A 23598-nucleotide genomic window follows, 5' to 3' on the forward strand; every position below is an offset into this window, starting at 1 on the left:
GACTTATTTCACTAAGCATAATAATCTCCAGGTCCATCCATGTTGCTGCAAATGGCTGAATTTGTTTTTTTTATGGCTGAGTAATATGCCATTTTATATATGTATACATGTGTGCGTGTGTGTATTTACACACACGCACACATGTATACACACACACACACACACACACACACACACACACACACCCCACATCTTTATCCATTCATCTGTTAATGGACACTTGGGTTGCTTCTGTATCTTGGCTATTGTAAATAGTGCTACTGTGAACATTGGGATGCATGTATCTTTGAATTAGTGTTTTTGTTTTTTTCTGGATATGTACCCAGGAGTGGAATTTCTAGATCATATGGTAGTTCTATTTTTAGTTTTTTTGAGGAAACTCCATACTGTTTTCCACAGTGGCTGCACCAATTTACATTCTCACCAACAATGTAATGTGGTCCCTTTTCTCCACATTCTCGCCAACATTTGTTATTTGTGGTCTTTTTGGTGACAGCCATTCTGACAGATATGAGGTGATATCTCATTGTAGTTTTGATTTGCATTTCTCTGTTGATTAGCAAGATTGAGCATCTTTTCATGTGCCTGTTGGCCGTCTGTATGACTTTGGAAAAATGTCTGTTCAGGTCTTCTGCCCATTTCTTTATCAGGTTGTTTGGGTTTTTTGATATTGAGTTGTATCAGTTGTTTATTAACCCTTATTGGTCATATTATTTGGATATTAACTCCTTATTGGTCATATCATTTCCAAATACTTTCTACCATTCAGTAGGTTGTCTTTTTGTTTTGTTGATGGTTTCCTTTTCTGTGAAAAAGCTTTTAAGTTTGATTAGGTCCCATCTGTTTATTTTTGCTTTTATTTACTAATTCTTTTTTTTCCCTTAGGAGACGGATCAAAAAAAATATTGCTACAATCTGTGTCAAAGAATGTTCTTTGTTCACCTCTAAGGATTTTATGGTTTCAGGTTTTACATTCAGGTCTTTAATCCATTTTGAGTTCATTTTTGTATATGGTGTGAGGAAATGATCTAATCTCATTCTTTTAGATGTAGCTGTTTAGTTTTCCCAGCACCACTTATTGCTAGGACTTCCAAAATTGTGTTGAATAAAAGTGGTGAGAGTGGGCATCCTTGTCTTGTTCTTGAATTTAGAGGAAAGGCTTTCAGCTTTTTACCATTGTGTTTGATGTTAGCTGTGGGTTTATCATAACTGACTTTTATTATGTTGAGATATGTTCCCTCTATGCCCACTTTGATGAGTTTTAATCATGAATGCATGTTGAATTTTGTCAAATGCTTTTTCTGTGTCTATTGAGATGATCATGTGATTTTTATCCTTTTGTTAATGAGGTGTATGACATTGATTTCTGAATATTGAACCATTCTTGCATCCCTGGAATAAATCCCTCTTGATCATGGTATATGACCCTTTTTATATATTGTTGGGTTCAGTTTGCTAGTATTTTGTTGAGGATTTTTGCATCTATATTTATCAAAGATATTGGCCTGCAATTTTTTTTTTTTTTTGTAGTGTCTTTGTCTGGTTTTGGTATCAGGGTAATGCTGGCTTCATAGAATCCATTTAGGATCGTTCCTTCATCTTCGGTTTTTTGGAATAGTTTGTGAAGAATTGGTATTAGTTCTTCTTTATATGTTTTGTAGAATTTCCCTGTGAAGCCATCCAGTCAGTCCAGGGCTTTTGTTTGCTAGGAGTTTTTTAAATTACAAATTCTGTTTTGCTACTAGTGATCAGTCTGTTCAGATTGTCTGTTTCTTCTTTTTTTTTTTTTTTTTTTTTTTTGCGGTATGTGGGCCTCTCACTGTTGTGGCCTCTCCCGTTGCGGAGCACAGTCTCCAGACACGCAGGCTCAGCGGCCATGCCTCACAGGCCCAGCCGCTCCGCGGCATGTGGGATCTTCCCGGACTGGGGCACGAACCCGTGTCCCCTGCATCGGCAGGTGGACTCTCAACCACTGCACCACCAGGGAAGCCCTGTCTATTTCTTTTTGATTCAGTCTTGGCAGGTTGTACATATCTAGAAATTTGTGTATTTCTTCTAGGTTGTCCAGTTGGTTGGCATATAACTGTTGGTAGTATTCTCTTGCGATTTTTTTTTTTATATCTCTGGTATCAGTTGTTATTCCTCCTTTTTTTCTTTTGTTTATTTGGTTTCTCTCTTCTTCGTGAGCCTGTCTAACGGTTTATCAGTTTTGTTTATTTTTTTAGAGAACCAGCTCTTGGTTTCATTGATCTCTTCTCTCTTTTGGTATCTATTTCATTTATTTCTTCTCTGATCTTTATTATTTCCTTTCTTTTGCTGACTTCAGGCTTTGTTTGTATTTCTTTTTCTAATTCCTTCAGATGGTAGGTTAGGTTGTTTATTTGAAATTTTTCTTGCTTCTTGAGGAAGGCCTGTGTCGCTGCAAACTTCCCACTTAGAACTGTTTTTGGTGCACCCCATAGATTTTGGAAAGTTGTATTTCCATTTTCATTTGTCTTCAGGTATTTTCTCATTTCCTCTCTGATTTCTTCATTGACCCATAGGTGTTTTTTGTAGCTTGTTGTTTAGTCTCCACATATTTGTGGTTTTCCCATTTTTCTTTCTGTAATTGATGTCTAGTTTATTAATTCTGTTGTGGTTGGAATAAATACTTGATATAATTTCTGTTCTCTTAAATTTGTTGAGACTTGTTTTGTGGACTAGCTTGTGATCATTCCTGGAGAACGTTCCATGTGCACTTGAAAAGAATGTGTATTCTGCTATTTTTGGATGAAATGTTTTGTAGACATCTGTTAAGTTCAGCTGGTATATTGTTTCCTTTAAGACCACTGTTTCCTTACTGATTTTCTGTCTGGAAGATGTCTATTGATGTAAGTAGGATGCTCAAGTCCCCTACTACTATTTTATTGGTTTTTCCGTAACATCTTATGGGAAAACCGAAATGAACTTTTTGGCCAACCCAATATTATTGTCAGTTTCTCCCTTTATATCTGTACTATTTGCTTTATATATTTAAGTGCTCCTGTTTTGGGTTTATATATGTTAACCAGTGTAAAATCCTTTTCTTGTATTGATACCTTTATCATTATATAATGTCCTTCTTTGTCTTTTGTTATACCTTTTTTTTAAAAAAAGTCTGTTTTGTCCCTGCTTTCTCATCATTTCCATTTGCATGAAATATCTATTTCCATCTCTCACTTTCAGTCTGTGTGTACCTTTAGCACGGAAGTGAGTCTCTTATGGGCAGAATGTAGATGACTCTTGTTTTTTATCCAGTCAACCACAGTGTGTCTTTTGATTGGAGCATTTAGTTCATTGACATTTAAAGTAATTATTGATAGGTATGTACTTATCGCCATTTTATTACTTGTTTTCTGGTTGTTTTTGTAGTTTCTTCTCTGTTGATTTCTTCTTTTTGTTTCTTCCCTTGTGGTTTGATGATTTTCTTTAGTATTATGCTTGTGTTTCTTTCTTCTCAGTTTTTGTATATTTGTTGAAGGTTTTTGATTTGTGGTTACCATGGGCTTCAATTATGTTGACTTATAACTATACCTATTTGTTTTAAACTGGTAGTCGTTTAAATTCAAACACATTCAAAAATATCTACATATTTTACTCCTTCCACTTTGTGGGGTTTTTTGTTTTGTTTTTTTTTGCGGTACGCGGGCCTCTCACTGTTGTGGCCTCTCCCATTGCGGAGTACAGGCTCCAGACGCGCAGGCTCAGTGGCCATGGCTTACGGGCCCAGCTGCTCTGCGGCATGTGGGATCTTCCCAGACCGGGACACGAACCCGTGTCCCCTGCATTGGCAGGCAGACTCTCAACCACTGCGCCACCAGGGAAGCCCCACACTTTGTGTTTTTTGATGTCACATTTTATATCTTCATTTTATGCCTTCACTGTTTATATAAAGTTATAGTTGCTGTTATAATTTTTTGTGTTTTAATCTTTGTACTAGCTTATTTAAGTGGTTGTTCCTCAGCCCTAACTGTATATTTGCTTGTCCTACTGAGATTTTCCCTTTTCCATGGATTCTTACTTCCCTTCACTTGGAGAAGACCCTTTAACACTTCTTTTAGAGTTGATTTAGTATGAACCCTTCTAGTTTTTGATTGTCTGAGAAGTTTTTTTTTTTAGTCCCTTCTTCGTTCCTCAGTGATAATCTTGCTGGGTAGAGTATCCTAGGTTGCAGTTTTTTCCCTTTTAGCACTTTAGGTATATCATGCCACTGTCTTCTGACCTGCAAAGTTTCTGCAGAAAAATCAGCTGATAGCCTTATGGGGATTCCCTTGTATATGAATCTCTATTTTTCTCTTGCTGCCTTTAGAATTCTCTCTTTAACTTTTGCCATTTTAATTATGGTATGTTTTGGTATGGATCTGTTTGGTTTCATCTTATTTGGGACCCTGTGTGCCTCTTGTACATAGATATCTGCTTCTTTCTTCAGGATTGGGAAGTTTTCAGCCATAATCTCATCAAATACATTTTTGATCCTCTTCTTTCTCTTTTCTCCTTCTGGGACCCCTATAATGTGAAAGTTGATATGTTTAATGTTATCCCAGAGATCTCTTAAATTGCTCTCATTTTTAAAAATTTGTTTTTCTTTTTGCTGTTCTGACTGGATGATTGCCATTATTCTGTGCAGAAGACTGCACCACTTAGCCTGCTATTCATTCCTTCTAGTGTGTTTTTTATTTCAGTTATTGAATCCTTCATTTCTGATTGGGTTTTTCTTGCTTTTTTCTAGTTCCTTGTTAAAATTCTCACTGTGTTAATCTATTCTTTTCCCTAATTCAGTTAACATTCTTATTACTAAAGCTTTGATTTCTTTTTCTGTAAATTGCTCATTTCTGTTTCATTATTTTTTCCTGGTTATTCTCTTGCTTTTTCATTTGAGACCAGTTCCTCTGCCTTTCATTTTACTTAACTTTCTCTGTCTCTATGAATTTTGGTGAAATAGTTACCTATTGTGTCTTAAAGGTTTGTCCTTCTGCGGGATCGTTCATGTACAGACTGCATATGCCCAGTGCCCAGTGGTTGGAGAGCTGGATTTGACGTGGATGCCAGTCATGTCTTTCCTCAGGGTATAATGGCCACTATCACCTTGGTAAGAGGTGGTGCTGGAGGTGGAGGTGCCAGGGCTGTAGCCGGGTGTGAGACGAGGCTTCTCCTCTGCTCAGTGGCCATCACTGGCCTTTCAGGTGTGGGGTCTGATCCCAAGTTGGTGAAGCAGAAGCCCTGAAGGTCAGGCCTGCTCTGACTTTGTTCCCCTTAAGTGTGTGCTTTCTACTTTCCCAGCACCATGACCCTTGACCCAGAGTGGGGGAGTGCTGAAGCAAATGGGGCCTGTGTGCACTCTTGGCTTATTTTGCTTGCAGACAGATTCTAAGCTGCACCGCCTTGCAGGTGCCAGCAGTTGTTTCTCCCCCTTCATTCAGACCCCAGCCAATCACACCCACAGCCTCTGCCACCATTGCCCTGTCGTGAAGCCACACCACAGGGCAGGTGGGGCCTTGTGGTCTCAGCGTGTATTGGGAAGTGAGCTGTAGGGGAATGACTGCTGTCAGAGTTCTGGGCTGCTTCTGATGCACTGCCTGAGTATGTGCCAAGAGTGGCTGTCACTGCTCTCTGCAACCGAGTTGCCTCTGAATCCACAACTGAGCTTTCTCCTGGTCGTGTGACCCCCTAGATCCAGTACGTCTTGCAACATGGAGTAAGCAGACCTGGAGCCTTTGCTTGGCTTCGGCTGGGATATGCACTGAGGCAGTCACAGGAAACCCTGCAGCCACTGGACGGTCCTCACTCTGTTCTCTCCGCATTGCCTCATGGGCACACCAGCATGCATGCTTCTCACAAATGGAGTCCAGGCTTCCCATACTCCTCCAGTTAGTCCCAGCAATCCTCCAGCCAACCACGGGCCTGTCCCCGCTGTGTTGGACCCCAAGAGTGAGATGCCCAGTCTGTGGCTTGAACTGCTCACTCCCCAGGGCGGGTCTCCACCCATGTAATCTTTCTTTTCTTCTGTCTCCCCTTTCAGGGGCACAGCTCCCGACCTTATTATGTCTTTTCCCTTCCTACCTGATTCCGTGTGGATCTTATAGCCTTTCTTGTATGGGAGTCTTTCTGCCAGTTTCCAGTTCATCTTCAGTGAGAATTGTTTCACATATAGATGTACTTTTGATGTGTTCATGAGGAGGAAGTGAGTTCCACGTACTCCTCCTTGGCCATCTTGATTGATCCTTTGTTCTTTAATTTTTAAAACTCACTTGTAAATTGGCTGGGCCTGGTATTTTCTTTCTGGGAAGGTTTTTTTAAAAGAGATTTATATGTGTTTTAGTTTTTTAGTATTTTTATTATAAGGAGTTATGAACACATCAAAAAGTAAACAGAATATTATAGTTAACTCCATGTATCCCTATACCCAGTTCCAACAACTGTCAACCCATGGGCCACCTGCCCCATCCTTACCCCTATCCACTTCACCCAAGGAAGGCTGGGGATGTTATAGTGAAGGAAATTTAAGACATTTGAATATCTGCAGACTCTTTTTTAAAAAATATAGCCCAAGACCATTAACATGCCTTAAAATAAACAGTTCCTTAATATCAAAGAGCCAGTTGGTATCAAATTTGATGAATGTTATGAAAGGATTTAGTAATATATAAAAATATTCTGTATAAATAATATATTTTAAAATTTATTCATAAATTTATACATAAATTGTGAATGCACACAGATTGATTTATTTCTTTGAATTAGGATCCAGATACTGTCCAGATATTGTGCTTGGTTTGAGATGCCTTTCCAAATGGATAGGTGTTAAAATCTTGTTAATGATTTCTGATTTGATTGGTTATTGATTTCTAACTTAATTTCATTGTGGTGATAGAACGTTAGAAGTTATTTCCTTTGAAATGTACCAAGGTTTTCCTTATGACCTAATATACACTCAAGTTTTAAAATATTTCTTGTTTGCTTAAAAAGAATATGTAATTCTCTTATTATTGGTTGTGGAATTTTGAGTTAGTCCATTAAATTAAGCTTTTTAATCTCAATTTCTCTTTCTCTTTTCTTACACAATTTTTTTTTTCTTGGGGAGACCAGGATATGTGTTTTACAGGATTTTTTGTTTCAGTGAGCATCCACGTGGTATAGTTTAACATATCATTCTCCTCTTTTGCATCTCTGTATTTCCGTGAATTCATAGTTGGATTCAAACAGTTGATTAGATTAAGACCTGAATTTCTTTTTCCAGGGCTGTTCATTGGTGATGATGTTTCCTTGATCATGAGGCTCGTAGCCTTTTTTTATGATATTGGCAGCCATTGATGTTCAATGCCTAGATCCTTTAGTTTATTAAAGAATTTGAATTGATAAGCAAATTGTTACTTATTTGGCCAGTGGAAGCCTTTTCCGGACCTTTTGGCACAACCCTAAAAGTTTTGGATGGCTTTCTTGATATTTGAATGGGAAGATGTTACAAGGTCACCATGTGTATTTCCAGCCCCAGATCTAGAACTGGCCATTTCTCCAAGGAACCTAGATTACGTTTAGGGGGAAACAGTGTTTGAAGACAACAATCTGGGATGCTAGGAGTGTGCATTTCTACAGAATGCCTTTGTCATTATTTCTAAACATTGCAGTGGACAGAACTAGAAAATTTATATTATGTGAGTGTGCATGTTTTTATTTAAAATGAAATACATCATGAGTTTAATCTGATACTTCCAATTCAAATTGAAGACCATAGGGTTACTTTTTCCCTTTCCTGTCTTCCCTCTCAAGAATTCTGTTTTCTCAAGGACATGAGGGTTAGGGGAATAAGAATAACGCATATTAATCATTTGCTGTCTTTTTCATCAAGTGATCTCTGAATAGCAATGCTAAAACTACCACTAACAGTATGATCATTGAAAATGAAAAGAATCTAGTGATTCACTTCACCTCATTGATTATAGGTGTTCTGGGGTTTTTTTATGTCAGTTTTGATAAATTACTTTTTTTATAGGAATTTGTCCATTTCTTCTAAATTTGCATAGTTATTGACAAAAGCATGTCCTGTGTCCATCTGTATCTTTTAAATCACTGCTGTCTATGTAGCCATGTTCTTTTTATTCTTAGTGTTATTTAAGTGTACTTTCCTTTTCTTCTTGCTTTACGTTATCAGAACTTTGTTGATTTCATTTTAGTCTTTTCAAGGAACAACTTTTGGCTTTATTAATTTCTTAATTTCTCCCCTTCCTTCTCTTTTCTTTGGATGTATTCTGTTGTTCTCCTCCCACTCCCTGCCCCCCAACTTCTTAGGTAGGTCACTTAGCTCATTATTCATTAGCCTTTCTTTTCTAACATAAGCATCCAAGGCATTTAATGTGTTATCAATAGCAATTTGTTATAAACCCTAATTGTGACAGGATTTATTTTTCTCTGATAGTTTTATGAACTTTAAAAAATTTTTTATTTTATTTTTTATTTATTTATTTTTGGTTGCATTGGGTCTTTTTTGCTGCGTGTGGGCTTTCTCTAGTTGCATTGAGTGGGGGCTACTCTTCATTGCAGTGTGTGGGCTTCTCATTGAGATGGCTTCTCTTGTTGCAGAGCATGGGCTCTAGGCGCACTGGCTTCAGTAGTTGTGGCTCATGGGCTCTAGAGCGCAGGCTCAGTAGTTGTGGTGCACAGGCTTAGTTGCTCCACGGCACGTGGGATCTTCCTGGACCAGGGGTTGAACCCGTGTCCTCTGCGTTGGCAGTGGATTCTTAACCACTTTGCCACCAGGGAAGTCCCCTTTTATGAACTTTTGATACCATGTTTTTGTTATCTTCCTAAGGTGACTCCCCTTCCACCCTTTTAGCAAAGCATTTTGTAGTCTTGGTTATTTCCCCTTATTTACTGTTTACATTACAACTTCATATATAGTATGGATATACCTAGTTTTGCATATTGGGTATGTTTCTGAATTTTTCTTTTCCTTCTTTCTTTTCCTGGTAGTTCTTTCACAAGTCCTCCTTATGTTGTTGAGTTTATTCCTTCCCTTTTTTTTAAAGTTAAGTTTATCAAGGTATAATTTACATACAGTAAAATTCCTTTTTTAGCCTACAATTTTGAGATTTGACAAACAGATATAGTCATAAATCCTTCATCACAGTTAAGATACAGAATAGTTGCATCATCCCCAAAGATTTGCTCCTCACATTTGATAGTCACCCCTTCTACCGCTCTCTCTATGGTGCCTGTCTTCTCTGCATATTCAGACTAGTTGGTTTTTCTGTGACCTCAGCTCTCTGAGGAGTTTCAGAAAAGTTTTAATTTTGTAGATTATCTGGGCTTTGTTGTTGTTTAGGGTGGGAATGGTGCTCTTTCCAGTTGGACACGTTATTTTTCTTATCAAGTCTTTTGCATTAACACTACCATTTGAATATCTTTCTCCCACATATGTATTTTTTTAATACTCATGTATATCTTCATTGAAGTTTTATTTAGTGCTAAAATGGTATCTTTGTTCATTTTGTAATTTGTATTTGAAATCTTTTAAAGTTTAAAGAGTATCATTTTAACAGGTAAGTTTCAAGTTTATGAATTCTCTGAACTTCTCCCTACTTTCTAGTTCTGTTTTTCAAATTAAATATTAGTATATGTTATCCTGAGTTTTACTCTACTATTAGAGGATATGTTTTGTTAATATATAATCAAAGGAATGATAGAGAAATTTCATGTTAGAAAAGTATATCATTTTTTGATTTCCAGATTTATTATTCATTTGTACTTATTATTGTAGTGTACCTAGCTAATTTTAAGACCATGTGAAAATTCTTTGACGAATACATCTTTGTACTAAAGGGATTGATTTTTACTACCAAGAAATTATTCATATTGATAAGATTTGAAAATATTTCATCTGAGCTACTAATGTCTCTTGTTTTTTATAATGTGTTATTATAAATGGTTTGTGATAGCTTATTTCTTAACAGCCACAATTTATTGAATTGATTTTAAATGCTGTTGTATTATTTAAATAAATATCTATGTAATATTTCATCATGTTGGAAATAGTATTGCATATGCTAATCAATTTTACCTCCTCATCACTTTTCATGGACATTAATAGTGACTAAGTTTTTTTTTTTTCTTTCTTTTTACCTTTCTAGGTTATTTTAGTGTCTGCCAATAAACTGACTCGTTATATAGAACCATGCCAGTTAACAGAAGATTTTGGTGGGAGTCTCACCTATGATCATATGGACTGGTTAAATAAGAGGCTGGTTGGTATATTACAATGAGAAACATGTTATTATATATAAATAAGACATATTTTGATAGCTTTTTAATTTTAATCAACTGAAAGGTAGACTTTTTACAAAACTAAAGAAATATAATGCATACCATATGATAGCATAATGCTTGAAGGCATATACTCTGGAGTCAGACTCACAAATATTAGCTATTACTGTTGTCATTAGTAGCAGTATTATAGTCAAAGTTGTAAATCTTTTGAGTTGAATAACAGCAGCATAATTTCCTGAGAGGTAATCTAGTTGATACACCAAATTTTTTTTATACAGCAGGTTCTTATTAGTTATCTATTTTTTACATATTAGTGTATATATGTCAATCCCAATCTTGCAATTCATCCCACCACAACCCCACCCCCCGCTTTCCCCCGTCGGTGTCCATACGTTTGTTCTCTACATCTGTGTCTCTATTTCTGCCTTGCAAACCAGTTCATTTGTACCATTTTTCTAGATTCCACATATATGCGTTAATATACAATATTTGTTTTTCTCTTTCTGACGTATTTCACTGTGTATGACAGTCTCCAGGTCCATCCACGTCTCTACAAATGACCCAGCTTCGTTCCTTTTCATGGCTGAGTAATACTCCGTTGTATACATGTGCCACATCTTCTTTATCCATTCATCTGTTAATGAGCATTTAGGTTGCTTCCTTGTCCTGGCTATTGTAAATAGTGCTGCAGTGAACATTGTGGTACATGACTCCTTTTGAATTATGGTTTTCTCAGGGTATGTGCCCAGTAGTGGGATTGCTGGGTCATATGTTAATTCTGTTTTTAGTTTTTTAAGGAACCTCCATGCTGTTGTCCATAGTGGCTGTATCAATTTACATTCCCACCAACAGTGCAAGAGGGTTCTCTTTTCTCCACACCCTCTCCAGCATTTGTTGTTTCTAGATTTACTGATGATGTCCATTCAAACTGGTGTGAGGTGATACCTCATTGTAGTTTTGATTCACATTTCTCTGATAATTAATGATGCTGAGCAGCTTTTCATGTGCCTGTTGGCCATCTGTATATCTTCTTTGGAGAAACGTCTATTTAGGTCTTCTGTCCATTTTTTGATTGGTTGTTTGTTTTCTTAATATTGAGTTGTATGAGCTTTTTCTATATTTTGGAGATTAATCCTTTGTCCATTGATTTGTTTGTAAATATTTTCTCCCATTCTGATGGTTGTCTTTTCATCTTGTTTATGGTTTCCTTTGCTCTGCAAAAGCTTTTAAGTTTCATTAGGTCCCATTTGTTTATTTTTGTTTTTATTTCCATTACTCTAGGGGTGGGTCAAAAAAGGTCTTGCTGTGGTTTATGTCAAAGAGTGTTCTTCCTATGTTTTCCTCTCTAAGAGTTTTACAGTGGCTGGGCTTACATTTAGGTCTTTGATCCATTTTGAGTTTATTTTTGTATATGGTGTTAGGGAGTGTTCTAATTTCATTCTTTGACATATAGCTGTCCAGTTTTCCCAGCACCACTTATTGAAGAGTCTGTCTTTTCTCCATTGTATATCCTTGCCTCCTTTGTCATAGATTAGTTGACCATAGGTGTGTGGTTTTATTTCTGGTCTTTCTATCCTGTTCTATTGATCTGTATTTCTTTTTTTGTGCCAGTACCATATTGTCTTGATTACTGTCGCTTTGTAGTATAGTCTGAAGTCAGGGAGTCTGATTCCTCCAGCTCTGTTTTTTTCTCTCAAGATTGCTTTGGCTATTCAGGGTCTTTTGTGTCTCCTTACAGATTTTAAGATTTTTTGTTCTAGTTCTGTACAAAATGCCATTGGTAATTTGATAGGGATTGCATTCAATCGGTAGATTGCTTTCGGTAGTATAGTCATTTTCACAGTATTCATTCTTCCAATCCAAGAACATGGTATATCTCTCCATCTATCTGTGTTATCTTTGATTTCTTTCATCAGTGTCTTATAGTTTTCTGAGCATAGGTCTTTTACCTCCTTGGTTTATTCCTAGGTATTTTATTCTTTTTTTGCAGTGGTGAATGGGATTGTTTCCTTAATTTCTCTTTCTGATCTTTCATTGTTAGTGTATAGGAATGCAAGAAATTTCTGTGCATTAATTTTCTATCCTGCAACTTTACCAAATTCATTGATTAGCTCTAAGAGTTTTCTGGTGGCATCTTTAGGATTCTCTATGTATAGTATCATATCATCTGCAAACAGTGACAGTTTTACTTCTTCTTTTCCAATTTGTATTCCTGTTATTTCTTTTTCTTCTCTGCTGTGGCTAGGACTTCCAAAACTATGTTGAATAATAGTGGTGAGAGTGGACATCCTTGTAGACATCCTTGTCTTATTCCTGATCTTAGAGGAAATGGTTTCATTTTTCACCATTGAGAATGCTGTTTGCTGTGGGTTTGTCATATCTGGCCTTTATTATGTTGAGGTAGGTTCCTTCTCTGCACGCTTTCTGGAGAGTTTTTTATCATAAATGGGTGTTGAATTTTGTCAGAAGCTTTTTCTGCATCTGTTGAGATGATCATATGGTTTTTATTCTTCAGTTTTTTAATATGGTATATCACATTGATTGATTTGCATATATTGAAGAATCCTTGCATCCCTGGGATAAATCCCACTTGGTCATGGTGTTTGATCCTTTAAAGTGTTGTTGGAGTCTGTTTGCTAGTATTTTGTTGATTTTTGCATCTGTATTCATCAGTGATATTGGTCTGTAGTTTTCTTTTTTTGTAGTATCTTTGTCTGGTTTTGGTATCAGGGTGATGGTGGCCTCATAAAATGAATTTGGGAGTGTTCCTTCCTCTGCAATTTTCTGGAAGAGTTTGACAAGGATGGGTGTTAGCTCTTCTCTAAATGTTTGATAGAATTCACCTGTGAAGCCATCTGGTCTTGGACTTTTGTTTGTTGGAAGATTTTTCATCACAGTTTCAATATCATTACTTGTGATTAGTCTGTTCATATTTTCTATTTCTTCCTGGTTTTGTCTTGGAAGTTTCTACCTTTGTAAGAATCTGTCCATTTCTTCCAGGTTGTCCATTTTACTGGCACAGTGTTGCTTGTAGTAGTCTCTTATGATGCTTTGTATTTCTGAGGTGTCTGTTGCAACTTCTCCTTTTTCATTTTAATATTATTGGTTTGAATCCTCTCCCTCTTTTTCTTGATGAGTCTGGCTAAAGTTTTATCAGTTTTGTTTATCTTCTCAAAGAACGAGGTTTTAGTTGATCTTTGCTATTGTTTCCTTCATTTCTTTTTCATTTATTTCTGCTCTCATCTTTATGGTTTCTTTCCTTCTACTAGCTTTGGGTTTTTTTTGTTCTTCTCTAGTTCATTTAGGTGTGAGGTTAGATTGTTTATTTGAGATTTTTCTTGTTTCTTGAGGTAGGATTGTGTTGCTATGAATTTCCCTTTTAGAACTGCTTTTGCTGCATCCCATAGGTTTTGGATCATCGTGTTTTTGTTGTCGTTTGTCTCTAGGTTTTTTTTTATTTCTTCTTTGATTTATTCAGTGATCTATTGGTTATTTAGTAAGGTATTGTTTAGCCTCCATGCGTTGTATTTTTTACTTTTTTTTCCCTGTAATTTATTTCTAATCTCATAGCATTGTGGTCAGAAAAGATGCTTGGTATGATTTCAATTTTCTTAAATTTACCGAGGCTTGATTTGTGATCCAAGATGTGATCTATCATTGAGAATGTTCTGTGGGCACTTGAGAAAAAAGTGTAATCTGCTGTTTTCAGCTGGAATGTCCTATAAATATCAATTAAATATATCTGGTCTATTGTGTCATTTAAAGCTTTTGTTTCCTTATTAATTTTCTGTCTGGATGATCTGTCCACTGGTGTAAGTGAGGTGTTAAAGTCCCCCACTATTATTGTGTTACTGTCGATTTCCTCTTTTATAACTGTTAGCATTTGCCTTATGTATTGATATGCTCCTGTGTTGGGTGCATATATATTTAGAATTGTTATAACTTTTTGGATTGATCCCTTTATCATTTTGTAGTGTCCTTCCTTGTCTCTTGTAAGACTCTTTATTTTAAAGTCTATTTTATCTGAGTATTGCTATTCCAGCTTTCTTTTGATTTCCATTTGCATGGAATATCTTTTTCCATCCCCTCACTTTCTGTCTGTATGTGTCCCTAGATCTAAAGTGGATCTCTTGTAGACAACGTATATATGCGTCTTGTTTTTGTATCCATTCAGTGAGCCTGTGTCTTTTGGTTGGAGCTTTTAATCCATTCACATTTAAGGTAAGTATTGATATGCATGTTCCTATTACCATTTTCTTATTTGTTTTGGGTTTGTCTTTGTAGGTCCTTTTCTTCTCTTATGTTTCCCACTTAGAGAAGTTCCTTTAGCATCTGTTGTAGAGCTGGTTTGGTGGTGCTGAATTCTCTTAGTTTTTGCTTGTCTATAAAGCTTTTGATGTCTCTGTTGAATCTGAATGAGATCCTTGCTGGGTAGAGTAATCTTGGTTGTAGGTTCTTACTTTTCATCACTTTAAATATATCATGCCACTCCCTTCTGGCTTGTAGAGTTTCTGCTGAGAAATCAGCTGTTAACCTTATTGGAGTTCCCTTATATGTTCTTTGTTGTTTTTCCCTTGTTGCTTTTTTTTTTAAAACGTCTTTATTGGGGTACAATTGCTTTACAATGGTGTGTTAGTTTCTGCTTTATAACAAAGTGAATCAGTTATACATATACATATGTTCCCATATCTCTCCCCTTGTTGCTTTTAATAATTCTTTGTCTTTAATTTTTGTCAATTTGATTACTGTGTGTCTTGGCGTGTTTCTCCTTGGGTTTATCCTGCCTGAGACTCTCTGCACTTCCTGGACTTGGGTAGCTATTTCCTTTCCCATATTAGGAAAGTTTTGGACTGTAATCTCTTTAAATATTTTCTCGGTTCCTTTCTGTCTCTTCTTCTTCTGGGAGACTGTAATGCATTTGAATGAATGTTGGTGCATTTAATTTTGTCCCAGAGGTCTCTTAGGCTGTCTTCATTTCTTTTAATTCTTTTTTCTTTATTCTGTTCTGTGGCAGTAAATTCCACTTTTCTGTCTTCCAGGTTGCTTATTTGTTCTTCTGCATCAGTTATTCTGCTATTGATTCCTTCCAGTGTATTTTTCATTTCAGTTATTGTGTTGTGCATCTGTTTGTTTGTTCTTTAATTCTTCTAGGTCTTTGTTAAACCTTTCTTGCATCTTCTCGATCTTTGCCTGTGTTCTTTTTCCGAGGTCCTAGATCATCTTTACTATTATTATTGTGAATTCTTTTTCTGGAAGGTTGCCTATCTCCACTTTATTTAGTTGTTTTTCTGGGGTTTTATCTTGTTCCGTCATCTGGTACATAGTCCTCTGCATGTCCTTTTGTGTGTCTTTCTGTGAATGTGGTTTTCATTCCACAGGCTTCAGGATTGTTTTCTTCTTGTTTCTTCTGTCTGCCCTTGATACACCATTTTCAGAGAGGATATTTAGACAGCAATATGAGTTGAAAAGCAGTTTGACAGGTTAAGGTTTTCATTTCTGAAAATATATCTTCTTTTTCGGGGCAGACTTTGGAAATTTGCCACTCTGTATAATGTAGTATTGTTTAATTGAACTGCCAGGGACTAAAAGAAAAAACTTAAAATTTGCTCACATTAGATTATATGCTAATTTTTTTTTAAGAATAATGAACTTTTGGATATTTGAGAATGGGTAACCAGTTCTGTTTTCACCATATTTGAACAATGATATAAAACCAATGAGTGTCTATTTTATTCTAAGCAGAGTTGCCCAAATCCCTTTTTTGAAATATTTTAAGAAATCATGTTAAGATTATAACTAATTTATTTTTATGCTACATGCTTATATATAAAACTTAAGTATTAACATGCAACCAGAATGATTAATAGAATAACATAAAGAAAAGTTCTTTAACTGGAATTAGAGGGTTAGAACTGGTCTGAATAATGTTCATGTAGTTAAAACTGTTGTTGGTACACATATTTCTCAAGGGAATAGGAATAAATATAAACTTGTATCAGGAATAAAAATAATTTCTTAATGTGTTTAAATTAAAAAAATTCTTTATCCATTAAAACTATTCATTGTTTTAGGAAGCAGTTTTGTCTTCATTGTTTTAATTTTGTCTTCATTGTCTGCATTGTCTATGCTGTGTGGTCTGGTGATTAAAGTGTACTAAATGAGGTCCAGAGAGGGAACCAGAATCCTGCTTGACTAATTCTGTTGCTCTTAGTTGAAAATCCTTATGTACATATCAACTTTTAAGATAATCCTTAACATGTTAATAAAATCTCATACTTTAGGTTTTTGAGAAGTTTACAAAGGAATCTACATCATTATTAGATGAACTTGCTTTGATTAACAATGGAAGTGATAAAGGAAATCAGCAAGAGAAAGAAAGGTAAGTGTCTAGTGTCCTACAATTACACCTTTGCAAAGCTATAATTAGTGTGTTAAAAGATAACCTCTGTTGTTAATGCAAGCCAAGAGAACTAAGGTAAGCAAGCCTCCATTCAATCAAACTTGGCCTATAAAAGTTGTATTAAATTTATTTTTTAATACTTGAGAATTTGCTTTACATATAAAATTTATTGATTTGAATCCAGGTTTCTTTACAGAAGACTTTTAATTTTGTTGAATAATAATATATTTACCTTTTCCTGACACTGTGTAAAATAATTATTTTGCAAGAACATGTTTTCAGAAGGAAACAATTTTCTGCCTTTTTAGAGTTTTACTTTGCTTGTAAAGAATATGGAAAAGGTTGCAGCTTGAAATAAAATCATTATAACCTTATTTACATATGTTAGCACTTAAATGCCTATCTTGTGGAACTCCTACATCCTTGTAAAATATGTGATATTCATGAGTTTACCTTCAGGAATTTAGTATTTTATGACACTGGATCTAATTGTAACTACCTAGATTTATCATTTTACAGATTTCCATTGAACTTTTCAACCTCAACAGTTTTCAGACCAATTTCCTCTCCCCAGGTAAAAAGTACTGTAGGAAGCAAATTAATCCTCAGTAACAAAGTAGTCACTAGGCAGTAATTTTTCATTAGGAAATTTGAAAGGATCAGCACTCATCCTTGTCTATCTCTTTTGAATCTGACCTTGAAAATACAATGGAACCTTGATAGAATGCATCTTGTTATTCCATGAATCCAAATATAGTCGCAGACCAGTTGACTGAGATAATGATATAGGAGGGATGTGAGAAGATCATAGTTTAACACCAAATCTTGATTTAAAATAAAGTAAAAATATGAAAACAAATGGTTTGAATATAAATCTAAAGTTACAACAAACATTTAGGAACATTACTATCTTATAGATAGACGCCATATAAGAATGTAAATAACAATTTTACATATATGTAAATATGTGAGTGTGTGTATAGACATCACACACACATACTTATATACTATGGAATTGAAAATATCACTCAAGTTACTTGACAAAAATTTGCCAAACCTCTTGCTTTCTGAGTAGTCCAGCAGAGTAAATCTGGTGTTTCTCAAAATCATGTTCTCCAGGAAAGACATCCTAAGAGGGTACTGGTAGAAAATGAGTTCATGGTCATAGAGTTTAATGCTGTTTACTATGTTTCCTTCTCTGGGAATGACTGTAAACATTTACAGATTACATGTTCTGAGAAAGTGTTGCAGTAAAGAAACCTGTTTAATTGCTTTCTTAAAATTTCCCGTACTTACATGACAGTGGAACCCCATCTTCTCTACTCAGTAGTATCTCATTCAGTGTTTTGGGAAACACTGGGAAACGATGGTTTGTGTGACTACATGAAGTGTCAAGTGAAATCTTGTATTTGCCAATCCCTCCCTAAGAAACTCAAGTGTTATTACTTAGTCTCTTTTAAACCCCACACAATGAAGTCCCTCTTGCAAATTTTCATCACCTTCTTTATGTCAGTCCTCAGGAAACATCTGAGCTATACAAGAGGTGAAGGCCTAGATCAGTTGACAAAAGTGAAATGTATAGAGCAAGACCTGTCAGTTACAGTAGCAAGGCCCTAGGCTTTGATTTGCCAGGTACTCTATCTTTCCTTCATCTTCTCCACTTTCCATATATGTTTAAGAAAATAAAGCCCATAGTCCAGCTGCAAATGAAACATAATTAGTACATAAAGAGTGTACATCTGCTAGGGTACACATACATATGAATATCAAGATTGCTATAGATAGGTAAACTTTGGATTGGAGGATGGCTGCACACGATTTTAATGTTAACGTTTCTGGATTATTATATAGTGACAAATTTCAGTTTGAAGCAGATATCCAGTGGAAAAATAATAAAATGGATTCCTTTGATATACTTGAAATAATACTGTAGTTAATAATGATAAATTATATTTTTCCAAGTAGTATATTTTGTTTTTTATCACATAGATATTTTTTTGACTACTAGTGTTTAATTATCTGTAATGGGTTCCTGATGCTTAAGAGAAATTAGCCTGGTAGGACAGTATGCTTCATATTTTCATATTTGTAGGCCCCTGTTTTGGTAAGTATATGTAAAGGATTTTTTTAAGTTATATAAATAGAAATACATATAGTTAAAAAAAAATACTCTTTTGGTGCTTGCCAGGTCTGTGGATTTAAACTTTCTTCCATCAGTTGATCCTGAAACTGTTCTTCAGACAGGTAAGATGAAAAAACATATTTATCAGTGATAATCATAATCCATTAAACCAACCATACATTAATTGGCTCATGAAATAAGCATTGATTTGAGTATGTATTATGTTGTAGAAACTGAAGGAGAAGTGTTTCAAACTGCTCTTTGGTTTAGCCTAAGAGTGTGTTAATAAACTCTACAATATTAAAAATTATTAATAATGATCAATTATCTTGAAATATTTGAATTTATTTCTTTATGACATGAAGATAAAAATTTCTGTTTGATGGGTTTGCTATGAGGATTATTGAATATGCATTGTGTTTCTAGCATTGTACTTTTATGTATTTTCATATTTCATTCTTCTAAGTACTCCTTGAGATAATTAGTATTATTTTCTCTACTTGAGGAAGCCAAGGCTTAGAGATATTAAAAAACTTGTTCAAGATCAAATAACTATTAAGTTCTACCACCATAGCACTAAAAAAAGGTCTAAATCCAAAGCCACTAGTTGTACTGTTTTACAATCATCTGTGTAAAAACACTTACCACCTTGCAATGGCCTTTCACGTAGTGTGTGTTCAGTGCTGCATGGTTTGTATATTCCAGCCCCAATAGCTTTAGTAGTAGTTTCACAGATTCTAGAGAACACATTGGAATTCTTTTAAATGAAAATACCTTAATTTTATTTCCAATATATTTTTCTAATAGGGCATAGTTCTAATCCTACTGCATAGCAGGTACTATTCTAAGCACTTTATGTATGCTAACTCATTTGTGCTTCACTACAACCCACTGAAGTAGGTACTGTTGTCACCCCAATGTTAAGATGGGGAAACTGAGGCATTAAAAGGTTTAGTAACTTGGGCAGATTACACAACTAGTAATGCTAGATTTGAGACTTTAACCAAGGCAGTTTGGTTTCGAAGTATGGTCTTTGAAATCATTATGTGGTTCTGCTTCTCTAATGTAAATGGTATCCACAAGGAGCACATTAAAGGTAACAGTCATCAAAGAAGAAAAAATATATATATTCTGATCTTAATGACTTTTATGGAACTATATATGTAAAGAATATGAATGTGGGCTTCCCTGGTGGCACAGTGGTTGGGAGTCTGCCTGCCGATGCGGGGGACACGGGTTCGTGCCCCAGTCTGGGAGGATCCCACATGCCGCGGAGCGGCTGGGCCCGTGGGCCATGGCCGCTGAGCCTGCGCGTCTGGAGCCTGTGCTCCGCAACGGGAGAGGCCACAGCAGTGAGAGGCCCGCGTACAGCAAAAAAAAAAAAAAAAAAAAAAGAATATGAATGTGTGTGTGTATATATATAGAAAGACTTTCCATAAGTCTTCAAAACAGGTGTCCTTCCAATTATAGAGTATAACAAAGAGTAAAGAAATAAATTCTGAATATCTTCGTTGTATCCATTCAGTTTTCCCGAGTTTTTTCAGTACGATTTAGATCTTACTTCCTGAAAGAACAAAGAAATAATTGTAATCCGTGAATTACTGCATGTTTAGAAGGTACAAGAGACTGTCAGTAAAAATATTGCTTTAGATTCAAAACTTAGTTCCATGTTTATATTTGTTTTAAAAACTGCTTAAGCCATTGAATTCAGAAACTTGTTACATTTGTATTTTAGAATTATCTGTATACGTCACTAAGTCCTTTTTAATATGCTATTGACTCTTAAAGTAGAAAGAGTATAAAATGGGGACGTTTAAAACAATCTTGGATATTCTTCAGAAATTGGAAATACCTCCAAATCATAATAAAAACTGTTTCTATTATTTAAAGCCATTTAAGTTTAGGACATTTTCTTGAATAGAGATGAAGAGAAGAGAATTTAAATGTCTGCGTATTTTGGGTTCCTTAATGATAATTGGAATAGTATTATCCTGGAAAAACAATTTGCAATTTATTCACTTAAAAAAATTTTTTTTTTTTTCTTTTTTGATGGAAAGGATAGTTTTCTTTGTTTTGGATGCCAGCAACTGAGGTGTAGGGCAGACTCCTGTTCAAAGGCCAACTCCCTCCTCCCCGACTGATGATCAGTGGGCAGGAGCTATTACAGACGGAGGGAGGGGGCTACATGCAGAAACAGCATAGTCAGCTCTGACAGTCATCTTGAAATTGGACATCAGTGGTCTGACCAGCGTCATCTTGTAAAATTGTTAATGTTATACTTACAGCTTTAGATGTTGCACATTCTATAATTTTAACTTCTTGTGCATGAGTGATTTTCTCCATGAGTTTGCTGTAATCAAATAACATTGAGTGCAGTTCGTACATTAGTGTGGCCCCTCACGATTCACAGTTAATATGTTGTAGAAATTTATATAAATAGAGATTACTTAAATGTTATTTTGTACCAGTAGTAAAGACTTTCTCCCTTTAATCATACATTTGTTACACACCAACATTTCTTTTAGGTGCTATGATTAAGGTTATGGATTAATAGTGAAATCCTACAACATAATGCTTAGTATTGATTAGTACTATCAGACAAAACATACTAATTAGTACCATCAGACAGAAATCCCAGATTATAATTGTACTCTACAGAGAAATGGTTGGCACAATGTCCTGAGGAGTGAATCCACCAATAACAAGAATGTGATAGATAGAAAGATAATTGGGTCTAGAAAATATATATGCCATATATACTATATACTTACTATGTAGTATGGCATATATAGTATATATGACACAGATCTTCCTCAACTTACAATGTGATTACATCCTGATAAACCCATCGTAAGTTGAAAATATCATGTTGAAATGCATTTAATACACCTAAAGTACCGAACATCATAGCCTAGCCTAGCCTACCTTAAACGTGCTCAGAACACTTACAGTAGACTACAGTTGGGCAAAATCATCTAAAACAAAGCCTATTTTATAATACAGTGTTTAATAACTCATGTAATTTATTGAATAATGTACTGAAAGTGAAAAACAGAACAGTTGTATGAGTACAGAATGGTTGTCAGTATATCAGTGTTTACCCTCATGATCATGTGGCTGACTAGGAGTTGCAGTTCACTGCTGCTGCCCAACATCGCAAAAGAGTATCGTACTGCATATTGCTAGCCCAGAAAAAGAAAAAATCAAAATCTGAAGTACGGGTTCAACTGAATGAACCATCATAAAGTCGAAAAATTGTAAATCAAACCATCGTTAAATCGGGGACTGTCTGTATATGATAGAGCTATGATATACGACATAGTATATATCCATATGTATATGTATGCATGCAGTTTTCCTATTTATTTATATATAAATTGAGAAATTGCATTTTAGTACTTAAGACCTGGTAGGTAAATATATAGGCAGATACGTTCTAAAAATACATAGGCAGATACGTTCTAAAAATAAGGGATTAGAATTGAGAAGATTGAGAAGTAAGATTTATATTTCTTTATGGGCATTAATTATAAGTGTCTTTCCTTCTTAAAGGACATGAATTGTTATCCGAATTACAGCAGCGTCGATTTAATGGCTCAGATGGAGGGGTCTCGTGGTCTCCTATGGATGATGAACTACTTGCACAGCCACAGGTTATGAAATTATTAGATTCACTGCGAGAGCAATATACCCGCTACCAGGAAGTTTGTAGGCAACGTAGTAAGCGTACACAGTTAGAAGAGATTCAACAGAAGGTGATGCAGGTAGGTGTCTGATTCCAACATATTAAACTCTTTTTAAAATCTAAATTTTTTTATGTGTGTGTGTAATTTCTACTCTGTACCTGATTTTATACTATGCCTTATTTACATTATATAGAGAACTTTAGAAATGTCAAACCAGACTCTCAAACTATTTTTACAATTAGTATTTGCGTTTAAATTATATTATTTCTACAGTGATGACATTGAGCATTCAGCTCACTCTATCAGAATTTCAAAAATAACTAGCTGTTGGAAACATCACCTGTGGTCTCTGTATTCTTGTAATAAATAACATTTTATTGTTGACCTTAGATTTATTTTAAATTTCTAATAACTTTGTTGTTGTTGTTAATTTGGGCATTATGAAGAGTTTTTCTGTCCTAGCAAAATGTTAATGTGTAATATAAGTAATTATAATATTAAGTTTCCTTATTTATGATACTGATAGAAAACTTCAAGTAGATTTAATTCTTATGAATTTTTAGTTCCTTTTAAAATTGATTTTTATAAGTAGGCAAAAAATGCTAAAAATCGATACTAAAGAAGACATTTCTGTATTTAGACTACATTCTGGATTTTGATCTGTTGAATTATTAAGAAGTAAATCTTAAATATTTCACTTTAAAAATCCAGATTAGGGGATTCCCTGGTGGCACAGTGGTTGAGAGGCCGCCTGCCGATGCAGGGGACATGGGTTTGTGCCCTGGTCCGGGAAGATCCCACATGCCGCGGAGCGGCTGGGCCCCTGAGCCATGGCCGCTGAGCCTGCGCTCCGCAACGGGAGAGGCCACAACAGTGAGAGGCCCGCGTACCGCCAAAAAAAAAAAAAAAAAAAAATCCAGATTAGAAGTGTCCCAAAGTTTTTAATCTACATTCATTTATTAGATAAGTATTTGTTAAGTACTTATTATATAGAAGGCATTGTGCTTTTTCTACAGGATATAAAGGTGAACTTGGGTTTTGCTACATTAAACTTAAGAGGGGAGAGAAAGTGTTAGGTGTCACAAGGGAATGACTGAAGTGCTGTGGGCATT

The 23598-nt window shown here is 35.4% G+C and overlaps 1 protein-coding gene across 6 annotated transcripts in view; it reads left to right on the forward strand.

The window, feature by feature from the left end:
* SESTD1 (SEC14 and spectrin domain containing 1) overlaps positions 1-23598 on the forward strand; it is a 137072-nt gene that overhangs the window by 81244 nt on the left and 32230 nt on the right. For all 6 annotated transcript variants that reach the window (XM_060016512.1, XM_060016511.1, XM_060016513.2 and 3 more), the window contains 4 exons: positions 10143-10256; positions 16560-16657; positions 18867-18922; positions 22353-22564. In XM_060016512.1, the coding sequence (XP_059872495.1) occupies positions 10143-10256; positions 16560-16657; positions 18867-18922; positions 22353-22564 (480 nt within the window). The remainder of the gene's footprint in view (positions 1-10142; positions 10257-16559; positions 16658-18866; positions 18923-22352; positions 22565-23598) is intronic.

Source organism: Delphinus delphis, chromosome 7 (assembly GCF_949987515.2).
Source record: "Delphinus delphis chromosome 7, mDelDel1.2, whole genome shotgun sequence".
NCBI lineage: Eukaryota > Metazoa > Chordata > Mammalia > Artiodactyla > Delphinidae > Delphinus > Delphinus delphis.